The sequence below is a fragment of the Nicrophorus vespilloides genome, unplaced genomic scaffold (assembly GCF_001412225.1).
Source record: "Nicrophorus vespilloides isolate i.1.1-1 unplaced genomic scaffold, Nicve_v1.0, whole genome shotgun sequence".
In the NCBI taxonomy this organism is placed as follows: Eukaryota; Metazoa; Arthropoda; class Insecta; order Coleoptera; family Silphidae; genus Nicrophorus; species Nicrophorus vespilloides.
In genome coordinates, this window is record NW_017096594.1 from 89,028 (window position 1) to 105,829 (window position 16,802).

A 16,802-nucleotide genomic window follows, 5' to 3' on the forward strand; every position below is an offset into this window, starting at 1 on the left:
AAAATTAAAAACTCAGTTTCCATAAATAATAAGAATAACGATGAGCAAGGATGATATTGACGTGTTATGTTTTTTTTGTCCATTCGTATTTTATTAAGTAATAAAACACTTTTCACAATATACTTATGTTTTTATATGTTCATACAAATAGTCGATAAAAATTTCATTGACTTTCTTCTTTTTTCAGTATCATATATATATAATATTTTCAATATTAATTAGTTTTTTTTGTTTGTTACTAAAACACCTTCCTTATTTTGTACCTAAGATTATATTTACAAAAGGTTTCTCCGTCGAAAATTATTATTTTCCACAAAAATTATATATATATTTTTTTTAAACAAATGATGAAGTTAATTGAAGGGACAACATCAGCATCATCCGAGGACGACACCGAAACGCCTTCTTCTTAATTATTTTTAGTACACTGACGTTAATAAACAAGGAGTTATTAATTACTATTATTCTTGTTTATATCACACTTAAGTATAATTCTAATTAATCGCTACAGCTTTGTACAAATCAAAGTGTATCATATTTAATTAACCAACCAAAAAAAAACACATTTACATTTTCTTCTTCTTCGCTTGGAACAAAATAATACTTGAAGAGGACGTTTACAGGTATTTTATTTATTTTAAACTTTTCGTGTTTTATAAATATTTTTACTTTTTTTTTGGTTTTCATTCAAAAAATCTCGCTTGACTTCCAATTTGGACGAAGGTTAGGTTAAGTATATTTTATCAATTTTTGTTTATATATCCTGATGCCATTCCGCCTATGAACGTTAACTAGTGTTGCTCGGTTCATCGGATCTGATTGGGTTAAACTAAATTTAGTTCGTTCTAAAATAACGATGATGGAAAAGATACACACACTGCAGATTGCGCAAGAACACAGAAAAATAAAGGATTCGTTTCTCCTCGACGTTGTTGTGATATGGAGTGGGCCATTAAGAATGTTCTTAGGATTGTCTTTAAGTTGAAAGTAATTGGAATACATATATTTATATGTATGTATATATGCAATTTTTTTCCCTTAGGTTTTACGACCTGAGCGTGACGCGGATTAAACCTGAAGAATTCCGTGATGGTAAGAAAGTAGTGAGGGCTTTGAATCATTTGCGCCGTTTGGTGTTTGCGTTATGGCGAAATGCACTTTGCAGGTTTTAGGGGTTGAGGGATGGGGGGTGGTTGTTTGGTTTTTGCTTACTTTACGACGTCCCAACGTTTTAGCATAGCCCGCCACCACCTCCACCATCCTCGTATATCCTTATTAATATATTCATTATATACAGTGTGTGTGTTTAAGTTGAAAGTTCTTTTTTTTATGTATATGTATAAAGTTGTTGTTGCAGGTTGTTTTTTCGCGGATTATTTTCTCTTTGTTTTACCAGTTGAAATAGCCCTTATTGCATGCTCTGGCCGAACCGCACCATTTGGTTTCTAGCAATGGGGGACATAAGCGTCCACCGCGCCTTGCGTATTTCAGGACATCCCTGCGACGCTGCATTTCTCCGATGCCGCAGGACTTGCTGCATGGGCTCCAGTTGGACCATTCGCTGACACGGCAATCCCGAGGAGGGCCTGTGAACAAAATCACTTTAAATTGTACCGAAGCTTTCGAATAAAAATGTTAAGGATATTACTACAACATTATTACGTAACTTATATATTCTAACATAATGTCTTCAACTACAAATATTTCACTTTATTTGACTATATTTATAAGTCAGAAAAGTATATGTTTATTTTCACAATAATTTAGGTACTTATACACTAGCGGTTGTCATTGTCAAATTGGTATAGATTTTCTTGTTTAGTGTAGTTATTATCAGTGGCGTAACAAGAATTGTATGGGCCAGTGTGTGAGCAATACTAATGGGCTTTTTGACTGAATGTGTGGGCACCACGCAAATTTTTATTTGAGGGCCCCATCAAATTTGAACGTTGGAACCTGGGGAATTTTTTTGCCTTAAGTAACGATAATTAAAAAAAAATGTTATTTGCTTCGTCACTAGTATAATTAATAATTATTTGATACTAAAAGTATAAAAGTATGTCGTAAAAGATAAATTATTCTAATTATTCAAATGGACAATGAGTATAAGGAAATGAAAAATATCTTTGTTTTATTGTTGGAAAAAAAAAAAAGTTGAATATATTTTATATATTTTTTTTTTGTATATATGTATTAAGAGGGATTCAAGTGATACAACTCATAATAACGGGTGCGCCGCAGGGGATGGGATGCAGATGTTATGTAGGGGTTTAGTGGCCGGGGACCGCTGAAAGCACTTACGTTTATTCTTCTTGGGTTTACGATACTTCTTGCGGTGCTGATCCTTGGAATGATTCCTATAGGAATCCACGATGCTATTCATGATGGCGTCCTTGTCGCCGCGCGGTACCACGGCTGGTACTCCAGCTGCAGTAATGCCGAGAGCTTCATCCCTTTGATTACTGTATAAAAAAAAACACACACACACACATTTTATTATTTCAAACAAAAACCGCTTGAGGGGTATTTGGATGCCGGAGATCAAGAACTCAATGACGATTTTTGCATTGGCTACATCAAAGCGGAGGGCATCAAAGAGTGAATCAATCGTGGGAGATGAAAAAGAAAAATATGGTATATAAAAGGCGACTTGCATCGTGTTCAAAAGTCGATTCTCCGTTGTCGTTGCGGATGGCACCGTCGTCGCCTGTGAGGAAGCGTAGAACGATTGGAATTTCGGTCGGATCCTCTGCCTCTGGTGGATTTCCTGCTCCTTGCGCTCTTCTTCGATGGCAGCCTCGATGTCCCCGTTCCCGTTGAAAGCGCTTATACTGTTCTGGGTCATGTGTTCCATTTTGAGAACCTCGTAATGCTGGTCGTCTTCGGTGTGGTGGAAAACCTCGCTCAGTTCGTATTCCTTTACCTAATTAGAGTTTATTTTTTCAGAAGGGAGAAGATAATAAGGGTTGCGATTAATTTTGGGGGATGCTCAAATTTTTCATGTAATACTACCTTGATAAATTGGAAAGTGCCGATGGCTGGTAAGCGTTTCATGTTTGGGTAGAAAAAGGAGCCGGCGGGGTGGGCCGGGTAACGGGATGTGATTCGATACGCCACCCCCTGGGGATCCGTCGGCCAGTTGGGGGCGGTGAACGTGAAGCCGTTATCGGTGCCTGCGTCGATCGGATCCACCTAAATAAACAAATTCCACACACCACGGTCACATATACATATGGAAACATGCATTTTATTGCTGCACATTCATCACTCGTATGGTTATTATTATTTTACCTCGATGGTGATGCTATCCAGCCAATTGCCGTTCACGCATAGGTCGAAACTATCGATGCCGATAAACCAATCTGGTGATGGTACTATCCTTGATATCAGAGACACCTAAACAAGAAAGAAAAGTATGTTAGTTATCCTATATACACATACTTCATACTTATACAACAGATTTTGTTTCCATTGATTTTTAGATTACTTCACCAATTGAAATATTTGATATATATTAGTCAATGTTATTATCTACAGCAACAAAACGAAGTATAGATTATTAATCCAAATATTCAAATATTTTGCACCTCATTTATATATACCATACAATGTGCTTTTTTTCAATTACTATTTGTATACTTTGAAAACTTTGAACTGTATTTTGCATTAACAAATTGTCCAAAAATATTATTATTATTATTATAATTATATAAGCTGTACATGTTATATAAATTTGTGTGCTTAGGTTGGAGAAGACTATTTGATCTCACCACTTTTTAACACCATTAATTAAGAAAATTAATATACTTAACTTCTAACATAATAATCAGTTTTCAAAAGTTTGTTTCATAAAAGTAGATAATCCACAAAATACGAGTATATCATAGAAACTGACACAAAATAATTGGACAAAAAAATACAGTAAAACAAAATGGTAACGCTTCTTTTATGACTTTTGTAAATTTGTGCTTTTTCAGAGGAGGCTAATTGATGTCACAAAAAGATAGTACAGAAGATAGTTTGTCTACTATTTTTAATAATAACTACATAAGATAGTTTCAATCCAATCAGTTTTATTGATGATATAACAATTGTATATACTGATTTTTTTATCTCATGTTATTCATATGGATCTAATACAAAAATGTTTTGTGCTTTATCCTTTCAGCATGTTTTTCATTGTATTGCCTTACTACGTTGAATCCTTAATAGTTACAAAAAAAAAGAATACAGATGACAATAGCACAAACAGCAATCACATTAGTAAGTTGGATCCTTAATAGTAAGAATTGATGACATCCAGACAACACAAACAACGATTTATTTGTCTGCGTTTATTTTTATTTGTAGGTAGAAACCCAATAATAATTACTTGTCCTGAAGTTGATTGCAATTTTGATTCGAGTCCGTTGTGTGTCTTTTAATTGCGTACTGATTTAGGGAAGCGATTTTTGCGTGTCGCGCCACCCAGGATTACGCGGATGATCGGGGGTAGAACCTGCAGGGGATTAAAATCCTAACGGAGCGTATCAATTTCCCCCCGGTTACTCGGGACCCGCTTATAAATTCCATGTAAATTATAATATCCCGAGGCCCGAATTCAAAATCGCATTTGCTCTGTTCGTGTGTGAGGTGTGTGTGTGTGTGCATCAAGGGAGTATTAAAAAAAAATATAGAGTGTGTATATATAAATTTAGATGGAACAAAAAAAAAAGGGATATAATGGGAATATAATCAATTCGGGGAGGCAAGACAGGATTATGGCCTTTTCGTCTCTTGTTCCTGAGCCTGCTGGTGTTGTTGCTTTTTTCTTCTTTATTCTTTTCCTTCTTCTGGTTTATGTTCTGTATTTATATCAGGTGGACTGGCTCACGTAGGCTGCGAATGATTTACGGGGTTTCGTTTACAACTTCTTGAAAGTCTTCGGTGTCTGAGATCTGCGTGGTCTTTGAGAACGAGGGGTGGGTTCTCATCTCTTCTGTGAGCGGCTAGTGAGTGACAGGACACGTGCCCTGTGTGCAGATGCTGAGACATCAGACATCGATCTCTCATTACCGTCCAGGACAATGGCCCTAGTGTGCGTGAGAGTGTCTACTATGCGTACGTATATGCCTGTCCATTCATCCGAATGCCTTTGGACTGTCCTCACAAACATTTGATGTAGTTATGTTAACGGAAACTGAATGGAGCGAACAACGTGCCCAATTAAGGACGACCATTGATTCAATCTCGGCCCAAAATCTGTATACAAGGATACGTGCCATCCTATATACACCGATATTAACCAAGTATTGTTTATATAAATTCCAGACTGTTTATGATGTCTGTTGCGCGGACTAAGTGAAATATGCATTCGCGAAAATCTACGTTCGATTTGTGCTAATAAGCTCAAAGCTATGCTATTACATGAACGCTAAAATCAAGGCTTCCATCCAATCCAGAACAATATGTTGTAATTCTGTTCGCACACAGAATTTCCAATTAAATCGAATCTTCCCGGATCCCTTTCGCATAGAAATTAGTTTACGTCCTATAAACATTCGACTATACCAATATATCGCAATTTGTCGGATGTTCCCTTTTCGTTTCATTATAAGCATCCAAATTAATTATTTTCATCAAACTTTGTTTACACTACTTTATTTTATAACATATTACCAACATAGAAATATTCAATTTATAATTACTAAAATTAAGCACTTAGCACATGATCCTTCAAGCTAAATAATATTTATATAAGCACAGAATGTTCTAATTTGTAATTAAAATTCTAATATATTTCGAAAAAAATAATCGCATAAAATAATATGTTATAATCTGTTTCGTAACAATAGGTAGCTGAACTTTAGTTAATGTTTGTTGTGAAATACATCAATTTGGTAGTCATGGTAACAGATGAATGTTGAAAAAAAGAACGGGAATACTTATCAATTGTTGATGTATTTTTAATTTCATGCATATTTGTCCGATGAAAATATACAAATGTAGAAATAAATATTGACATTATTTTTATAATTAAACTGTAAAGTTATTTAAAATATTGTGTAAACAATTGAAGAATTTATATAAATATAGCATGTATAGTATTTCAAAATCCCGGACTGTTTGAAACCGGATCAAGAAGCGGTCATTTATGTATAAAAAATAATTTGTAAAATTTATTTTTATTTTGCTCAATTAAAATTTTGTTTGTTTTAAAATGTTCAAACCGGACTATAGCGAATCCGGACTGATCAAAACCGCAGTATGCGAGGTATTTCTGTATAATAATACAATTAATGAGTAATATATAAATAATTATAATAGTTGTGATATTATAAATAATTTGACGTAAAATATAAAATAGCGTACTTTTCAGTGAAGATTAATGTAATTATATCAATCTTATCAACCATTTTGTTAATTGATCTAATTAAGTAATTTTATGATTATTTCTTTATATGTAATTATTATTTAATAATAAATGTATTGTAACAAAAAGTAATAGAAAGAAAAGTGATGTTAGTAAATTGTTGAGAAGGATCACAATCTGATAAAGCATTTAATCAAAAGATTGTAGACTTTATGACTATTTTGGTACGCATCGAAGAGTGTAATTTCTTTCGGAAACACTGCACACTACAAAACAAATTCATTACGTCAATCATCGTTAAAAGAGTCGAAGAAGAATAAGAAGAGTAAATGAAAAAAGTTCCGAAGTCCTTCCAGTTGCAGAGATAACCTAAAATGGAGGACGCGCAAAGAGGAGTAAGCTAGAAAGAACAAAAAAAAAAGAAGTGTGTGAGAGAGAGAAAAAAGGGTCTGGGCTAATAATTACAAAGCAATTTTCATGCGGAACCCGTTCCGCTTCGAATCCTTTTGTTTCCCTCTTCTTTTTTTTTTCGAAGACCCCCTTTAACACCCCACCTCGTCCCTTCGTCCTCTCATCTTCTTCACCAGAACCCATTCGCGCAATCCTGCACACACTTTCCCATTTAGATTTTACGGCGCTCTCGTTCGCGCCATAAAACTTGTTTTAAATTCCTTTTCAGAGTCCTGGCTACCCTTCCCCACCGTCGCCGTAATCTCAAAATTCATTTAAATCGCAGACAAGAAATACTTTCCTACCCCGGCAAATTATTACGGGTGAGAATAACAATTAATTGCCCAATCGCTTTGCGATTCGATAAACTTCAGATATCTTCGAAGGCGGTAAGTTGGAAATACCCATTTCGAGACACTCAATTTCTTTTTAAGTGCTAAAATAAAGTTTTTATACTTTTACATCCTAAATATTACGTGGATTACCCAGAAAATACTTTATGTGTTCATTATTTTTTTTTACAAACAACACTACCATAAACGACATTATTAAATCTAATGGTGACTACACACAATACGTGAAAAGTGACATTAATGTCAACATACTACAAGAGTACCAACATAAACTTTGAATAAAATGGCAGAATATATCATAATGTCAAACATAACTACGATCAATTTGTTACAACACGATAGTCTGATTTCGATCAGTCCGGATTTACTATAATAGTGAAAACATCAGTGGACAAGCTTTAATCAGTCAAGTTTTTTTTTGTACACTTTATATTTTATTTCTCAATTAGTCCGGTTTCAATAATTGGCCGGACTAAAGGAAATATTATTTTATTCAATTTCTGTACAATTTTAATAAATGATTTCGATCAGTCCGGATTTAATATAATAGTCAAAACAAATTTAGTTTTTATTGAAGAAAATTAAAATAAATCTTAAAAAATCAGTGGACAAGCTTTAATCAGTCAAGTTTTTTTGACCACTTCATATCCTATTCCTCAATTAGTCCGGCTTCAACAATTGCCCGGACTAAACAAAATATTATTTTATTCAATTTCTGTAAAATTTTTATAAAATAATTTCACACAAATTGTCAATGCATGCATCTTTATTCCTCTTACAATTATTATTAGTTTTATTACAATTAATTTTACATGTTCATATATGATTCTTTATTAGAATATTAATAGCTTAGGACAGAACTTACACAAATGATTTGTTCAGGAAGTTTCTGAAGTTTTATGTTATTACAAAACAAAGTTTCAGTTTAATGAGGTCCCATTAAGAAAAGACATAACAGAAAATTATTAATTGCAGCGTAAAGTTACAACTTAGTACACAAGTTCAAACAGGTAGTAATACATTTAATATCTTCGTTGTATGTACATTTATTGCTAGGCAACTTGCGTAACGTGTAATAAGTCAAATGCAATTTAATTTCATATTACAAAAGTTTATTGCACTAGTGTCTTCAACTATATTAATAACAAGATTTCCATCAAAATTAGTTAAATTATGTAACATTTTATTAAAAGGTCCATTAAAAAATGTAAATAAAATAAATAAATAAATAATTATATAATTTTGAATATTTCAATTGGATTTTAAAGACTCAAATTAATGTGACTCAATATGTAATTATTTGCTATTCTTAACTATATTTTTATTGAATGATGTAATAAAAAGTAACAATATGTTCTTTTCAATTAAAAATAAAGTGATTAAATAAAATTGCAGACATTCTACGGAGAATATGTTGCATATCAACATAAATATTTCTTACTCTCGCAAGTGATTCCCCTCCTATAAAGGAGTTTCGTAATATTTGAATATGGCGCCAATTAACCGTAACATCGAGCTCGTTTCGAAAAGTTTTGTAAAGAGTTTTAGGAAAGTTCGCTGAAGTCGCTCTGAAATGGATCCGCCAAATGTCCAATATTTTGGGCATTATAAGACGTCGAGTATTTTCATTAAATTTACAAAATCTTATTTAAGTATTTTCAAAGGATCCTACTAATCTATCAGATAAATAAACTGCAATGAATAATTATTTTTTTAATAATGTATAAATTATAACTTTATTTCTGTATTTATTTTTTCTATATGTCACCAATTAATAGTAAATTTTGATAAACTCGCTATAAAATTAATCCTCTAAAAATCCTACATTTTTGTCACTTGAAGACAATATAAGAAGTCGTGTAGTTTCAAAATGTAATTGAAGTTTTTTTTATAAATTATAAAAAAAATCCACAAAGAATTATTTTTTAAATCAAATACTGGCTTGTGTATAAGGGTTGCAATTCTGCTGCCCTTCCAGTATGAAATGAAACTTCATCATTATTTTTGTCTTTGGTACCAATTAATGGTAGCATCAAGTTTGTTTCAATAAGTTTTGTTAAGTTGTTAAACTTGATCTAAATTGGATCCTTTCAAAATTTTAACCACCAGATGACATCAAATATTTTTACTAAATATAAATTAAAGTGTATTTCATGATGTTTTGTAAAAATAAAGTACTAATGAAAAGTCATTATTAATTCATTTATATAATTATTAGTAAAGTAACATTTATTGTTATATATAAATAAATTACTTAAACAAAGCACGTTTATATTAAAATTAACGAATATAACAAGAAGTATATAAATATGTTCCATTCTTATTTATTTTTTTATGTATAATTTGTAGAGGTTTTTTTTCTTAAAAATTTACATTTTTATAAGTAAAATAATTAGATTAGGTAATATATTAATATTTATATTTTCGAAACAAGAAAAAAAAAACTCAGAGAGCGCATTTATGCATAATTTATAAAGAAAACACTGCGAAAACCAGAGTTGAACAACAACAACAAAAAAATAAAAACGGTATATCCGTGCAGCGTCTTCAAAGAGGAGGCTTTAATTTAAGTTTTCAGCGGCGGCTGAAATAAATGAATGTTGTGGTTGGAATATTAAAGAATCCCAGCCATTCTATCCCTCAGCCTCGCGATCCTAATTTAGGGATGTACATGTACGTAGATTTTCTTGTTTAAAGGTGGAATTTATTAATAAAAAAAATAATGAAAATCTTATCCTGACGAATATTAAAAATGTGTCTGCAGAGAAGCCACAGCGTAATTAATCAAATTAGACTATCCATGTAAGTATTGTTTTTTTTATATAACGTTATTTGTGAAAAACGTTTTATCTCGATGGAATCCGTGATGAATTGCGTTCCTGGTGTCTGGATTAATGGTCCGCCATTTTCCTGCACCCTTTTGTTATTTAATAAATCGCCCACCGACAACAATAATCATTGCTTTTCTATTGTGGAAAATTGTGCCAATCCGACGATAATTCAAAGTGTAGTGAAAAGCAAGCCGGGGTCGCGATTTATAGGCACGAAACAGGCATCAGGATCAAAATGAAAAGGCGTCCACTCTACTGTAGTTTCCACAATCCAACCAACATGATTGAAGTATAAATGATATTGGAAATCGATGTTTTCGTTGGAGGATTCGGATTTACTTACCCTGGAATGGTTGCCATCTACGAAGAATTCGGCTTCGGTGCGGCCGACACCTGCTGTAATTGGAGGCGCATTGAACTCATCGTAAATTCCGCCTTCTCCCTGGCTCTGCTCCTCGAGCAAATCTGACCGACCAGTTTCCGCAAAGGCCTTAACGCCGTTTGAAGACTGCTGCCCCAAACGGAACAAAGTAAACGATTTGTCGTGGCTTCGACCTGTAAGAGAAAGGAAATTCGATTAGAAACATCGTTCACTCATTGCTTTAACTTTAAAGTAGAAAATGTACAAAATCGAATTTACTCGCACAAATTGTTTCTATTACATTACCTATTCATTCCTATAGTTGTAGAAAGACTAAATGTAGTTATGACTAATAATTAAATCTTACTAAATCTATTTAAAATCATTAAATTTCAAATCAAATTTTTGTAGAACAGAAATACCTCACATAGTGTGGCTTCAATCAGTTCGAATACACTATAGTCCTGTGCGAAAATTGAAATACTAAATTATAATTGAGCAAAATAAATTCTAACCAAATTATACACACAATTATTTTTGTTTATATTTAGTTCTTCGATTAGTTCGGTTTCAAAAATTCTGGGATGTTGATTACACGCACTATTCGTGTAATTCACTATATACAAAGTAGATGAAAATACAGTATAAAAGATTCTATGCAATATATATCAAAGAATGGATAAAAATAAATAAATTGAAACTTGCTTGATTGTTATATTTAGTTATATTGTTAAAACTATTTACTAAATTTATTTAAAAAATCCAATTGTTTTTAAAGTATGAAACAAATTAATACATTTTCAAACATTGATTAAAGTAATTCATAAAATAAGACACAATTATTATTAGTAAAGTATAAAATTTTTCTTTACAATTTTGATATAAAATAATAATGTTAATAAGAAAGTACATTATAAAAGTGTACATCAGTATTCCATTCAATATAAAACAAAGATGAAAATAAATAAGTTGAATCTTGTTTAAGAGAGGCCAAAGAAAAAAAAATGTAATTTATGTGTGTGTATCTTAGAATTGTATTGAGATTCAAGAGAGAAACGAGCGAAAGATTTTCGCGTGACATTTATATTATTTAGAGTCGATTCTTAACGGGACCGAAGAGGACAGGTGCAAGAGCAGGTGCGTGCGTGTACACTGAATCCAATCAGACTGGAATCCGAGCTCTTCGCTCGCTCACCGATCACCTTTTAGCCATTGAACCTTTCCTTTTTTTCTCTTTACTTTTTTTTTATACTTTTTCTCTTTTCTTTGGATCTCCGATGCGAGCAATCCACGTGCTTTCATTAAAAATATTTCTGCACGCTCCGTTTGTGACGGACACTTTTTCCGACCTTCAACAACGCAGAGAATTCTCTGCAGAAGATCCAGAATTCCGGATTGACACCACCGGATCTAGGAACAATGGCGCTAGAAATGCCTTCGCTTTTAATTAAACTCTTAGTACTAAAACTTTGATATTATCGTTGAATTTAATTACTATGTATCGAATTGCCACGTATGCAGTTCCCAGATTTGGAGCCAAGTGGGTTAATGAATTTAGTGTCAATTCCATGAGGAAATATCAATAGTTTCCATGATCAATTATTGAAACCCATTTAGTGCCATGTTTCATTAATTCAAGTGTCCACATTAAATATTTTTTCAATTTAGTTGGTAAAAGTTGTTTGAATTTAAAAATTATATTTATCAGTATTGATTTATTTCGAAGTTGAACACACTTGTTGGGTTTTAAGGTAAAATTATACAACAGTTCTTAAACTATTTACATTTCAAATATTTAAGTCATCAATCATTTTCTATATTACATAATCCGATAAGTTGATACTTCACCTACATGATTTATTTTTATTCTATATCCTTTAATAAATCAATCAATAATGCTACAATTAATCTGTGTATTTATCTATTAAAAATAATTATATTCATTCCATTCTCAACAAGTTTTTACAAACTTTACTAAATAAAATTACTTAAGATTTTATTGATGTAATGCGGCATCTACACACTAAGTAAGGTACACTTAACCTCAAATTATCAATAAACTAAACTATTTGTATATAATACAATTATAACAAAATTTTACAAAAAATAACATAATTTAATTATAAACAGTAAATTTTGTACTGACACTAATTCTGTGCATAATTATTAAGTTACATAATAACATGATATTAACGTCAATTGATTTTATTAGATGCGATAAGTTTCTTTACTGTAAACCCAATATTCACGTGTAAAGCGGAATAATCTGTAAAGCGATATTAATTATTGGCTGCTTCGGGTTCGTTCCAACTCCGGTCACGATCAATTAGTATAATGCTGTAACTAGTTTTGCCGGCGACGATAGTGCCGACCATTAAATTAATCCAGTTACGATGTATTGAACTTTGACATGTTAGATTGAATCTCTCTCAACACGGAAAATTCAATTGCATCATGCGTTTCATTCAAAAGATGTCAATTGCATTAAGACAAGATCCATCCTTTGTGTCGCAACTATTAGTAAGGATAGATTTAAGCACTGTTGAATGTAGAATATTTAATGAGTAAATATATATTTATAAAATAAGGCATAAAACTCTATGAAGTTTATCATTGTTATTACTGCTGTCAATTTAGTTTTACTGTCATCTATCAACACAATAAACAAAATTTGATACGTACTTATGAGTAATTTTGCTTGTAGTGAGGATGCAACCTTATAGCACGTTGTGTATTCATATTTGTCTATAAATAATTGGAGTTGAGTGCGCGCGCATAACGGTTTTATGGTTTTTTAAACCATAAAATCAATGCGCGCGCAACTGTTAATTAGAAAATACTTAAAGTGCGCACGCGTGATGTGATTTATGTCGATGTGGTGTGGTTGCACCTATAAACTAAGTTAAGTCTTTCCTCATGTTTATACCATTATATATGTATATACAATGTAGATCATCGGATTCATGGCGAGTTTGCAGTGTTCTAAATAAACAAGAGGAGTACATCCCGTTCATTTGGTCTCATTCAGAAAGCTGAAGCGAGTAAATGATTCACGTCTGCAGCTGGTGCTGGCTGCTCCTGTACACACATTCAGATATTGCAGGTACAAAAATGACGTGTGTATTCAGCGCCAGAGTATTTGCAAAGGATGTATTTAGTTCGCAGGATGATTCCCACCCTTCCCGATATTTGATTATGGTCCTGTTTGAATTATGCCCGAGCGTTAATACTTCATGATCCCCAATTGAAAATTTCCAAATGGCCCAGAGGATTAAATTATCATCAACCGCGCTTTAACACCAGAAACACAATACAACGAACTGCAATTGGGAATACGGAAACTAAATCCTCGGCCACATTAAAATATTAATGGCAAAGTTCCCACACGCAGTGTTGGATGCATCCAACAACTCAAAGTTTATTTTATTCGAGATGCCGCCCCGTTTCAACGGTTGCACAACTTTGCTAATAATCTATAATTTCAGAGCGGGGGCGGTTTGTGGAAGAGGTGTCGCTACGGCCGTATTTCTCCGGCTGCATTCCGGACGCTAATAAACTTCGTGCTTCCAATTATTTCCGGCTGCGCAAAGGGAATTTTGGGTTAAGTGTGCAGATTGCAGAATTAGGGAGTTATCTAGGAAATTGGAAATGTTCTGCTATTGCACCTATTGCAAGACTACATCAAACTCAAGTGCTTGATCTTTAAGTTTTCCAATCGGTTTACAGTGCAAGTAACGCTCCATCTTCCCAACAAGGATTAAAACTTCTTTATATAATCCCAATTATATCCATCAAGTTTTCTTGATCTCAATATTAACTCATTATATAATTAAAATAGTTAATCTTCTTTAAATATAACAGAAACATTCAGACTGAATTAAGGCATTAATGTATTAAGAAAATCTTATATAATAAAATTGAGGATACTTTCTAAACTAAGAAATGATATTTATGTAATGTTGTTTTCTCTCCAAAATAATATCCATGTTTATTTAGCTGAGTCATAGTAATAATATAATACGGTTCAGTACAATTTCACGGGAAAATATGAGAGACTATCATCAATAATTCGGCAATAATAATCATCGAGGGAGAAGTTGAAGTTGAGATATTCCCTTGCCCGAAGAGCGGTTTCATCATGTTATTTATAACACGAGTTTATTGTTGTTTTTCTCATTCCGTCGAGCATAAAGGGAGAAGTTGATAACGCGATGAATAAAGATATTCTCTTATCCGTCATTTTTATTTGTTCTTCTCCTATGTCGAGTAAGGACAATGTTGTTATGACTCAAGTTTCGATGTTACCCAGAAACCCATTTCGACATCGCCCCCCTTTATTATATAAGCTGGATACTATTATACTTTCTTGTTGTATTTTTTTTTTCCAGTTTCGGAACGAATTGATCAGATTAAATTATAGATACGATCATCCTTAATCCATCTAATATTCATGTCTACAAATTGATACTTTATATTCAGACTATTAGCTACTCAATCTTGGTTGTTTCTGTAATATAATTAAAGAAGTAATACAAATCCAATTAATTTTATGTATAAATTAATATTTAATTAATAACTGTTAATTTTTATGACTGAAAGGCCTATGATCAATAGCTCTTTGTAGCAAATCAATTTGGTTTTAATTTTATTATTATATTATTTTGTTGAGTTCTTAAATAACATTTAAAATAAACGGATGTTAATTATAAAAACGTTATTATTTATATAATTTCATCAATTTTCAACTTTTTTTCTATAAATTAAAAAATATTAGAGGAATTTAGTACATATAAGAAAGGAATTCAAATTTCTTAAGAAAATATTGTTTTTTTTTTCAATATTAATTTATACTGATTTAAATAAATTAGTCAATTAATTGGAAAGACCTTAAGTATAAAAATAGAAATACAATTAATTAATAATTTTATTAAAAAAAAAATCTTTTAGTAAAATTTGTGAATCTTTTAACTGAATGTACATTAAATGAGTTGAAATCCTTAGAGAATTGAAAAATGCGATGATTATAATTTGTGACGTCTCGTAATAGGCTTGGTGATGATTCAATTGAGCAAGTTTCAGTTCGGTTCCAATCAAGAAGTTTCATTAGCACCAGGCGCATCCACCAGAAGTTCGCCCTCCCCTGCCTTTATTGAGCGACGTGTGCTTCGAGTCGTCCGGTTCTCTCCTGCTTTCTTTTCTTTTCCTACATAGTTTTTGTAGACACGTTCACACTCGGTCTGTGGGAGAAGGAGGTGGCCTGGGGGGTGGTTGCTCTGGCGAAGGCAGCGGTTTCGCTTTGAATGTTAAGCGTAGGCCAGTAACACTAATGAGAAATCTGGAATTAACTCCGGCAGTTGCGTACGTATGTGTTAGTTGTGGATGCGAAGAAGAAACGTGGAGGGTTCAAATCGCGTGTAATTAGAGTACACTAAAGCCTGGAGTCTCACTAGAAACACACATATATATGTAGACCGACAGACAGAGACTGGGAGAGAACCTAAATACCTAGGTTGCGCGTTGTAAACCACCGCCTCAGGGCCGTGTAAATTGCGCGTTTTAATTGCATTAAAGCAGTCGACACTAATTAACGAGATAAGAGACATCATACTCAGGCTCAGACGGCGGTAGAAAGAAAAAAACAACCGCCGTTAAATGAGTACGCAATTGTCGGCACGCAAACCACCTCCTACAGTTACCCACTCCTATTCGATCTCTATCAGCTCATCAAATGTTATGAAAAACCTCTAAACTTGTTTATGTTTTGTCTTCTGTTTTGTTCATCAAGCTTCTACTTTATATAATCTTAATGCTAGGTTATAAAGTCTGTTGTATGCTATGAACAAATGTAGAGTTGTTGTGAAAATAGTAAACTGGATTTAAAATATTCTTTTTACAAGTTAAAATGTTTTACTTAATTTGCTTTGTTATTGCTTTGATCACCTCGCATAGTGCGGTTTGAAAATTTTAAAACTAAAATAAATTTTATTTGAGTAAAACACAAATAAATTTAAAAAAATAGTACACACAATTATTTAAGCAGTCAAGTCTCTTTTTGTGCGGTGTATTCCTTATTATCCTCGATTAGTCCGGTATATTGGTGGAACCGAAATACCCGCACTATGCGAGGTATTGCTGTATTTGATTGCATACATACATATAATATTTGGCAAGTAACAAATGTATAAATCAATTTTCTATTATTTTTGATTAATTAATCATTTGATTAATTTTTCAGAATTTACAAAATATTCTACATGGAATTAGGAACAGAAAATATTGATTCACGGCAGTTGCATCAACATGACTATTAGCCGGTTTCCTTCTGTAGTAATTTACAAAGTTCCAAACTAAGTTTGGACAATCCGGGTGGATACATTGTACGCTGAACCCTCATAATTACTCGCTTATAACCTATATTTTAGCCTTTTGATTCCGTTACAAATTTACCGTAATGG

At 32.6% G+C, this 16,802-nt stretch overlaps 1 protein-coding gene across 1 annotated transcript in view; it reads right to left on the bottom strand.

The window, feature by feature from the left end:
- Positions 1-629: 629 nt before the first annotated feature.
- The window catches only part of LOC108557489 (spondin-2), a 106,740-nt gene continuing 90,567 nt past the window's right edge, over positions 630-16,802 (bottom strand). The window contains exons 2-7 of the mRNA XM_017914016.1: positions 10,330-10,541; positions 3,292-3,396; positions 3,013-3,192; positions 2,655-2,923; positions 2,302-2,462; positions 630-1,586 (exon numbers count right to left, since the gene is read on the bottom strand). Coding sequence (XP_017769505.1) covers positions 1,390-1,586; positions 2,302-2,462; positions 2,655-2,923; positions 3,013-3,192; positions 3,292-3,396; positions 10,330-10,541 — 1,124 coding nt within the window. The 3' untranslated portion in view covers positions 630-1,389. The remainder of the gene's footprint in view (positions 1,587-2,301; positions 2,463-2,654; positions 2,924-3,012; positions 3,193-3,291; positions 3,397-10,329; positions 10,542-16,802) is intronic.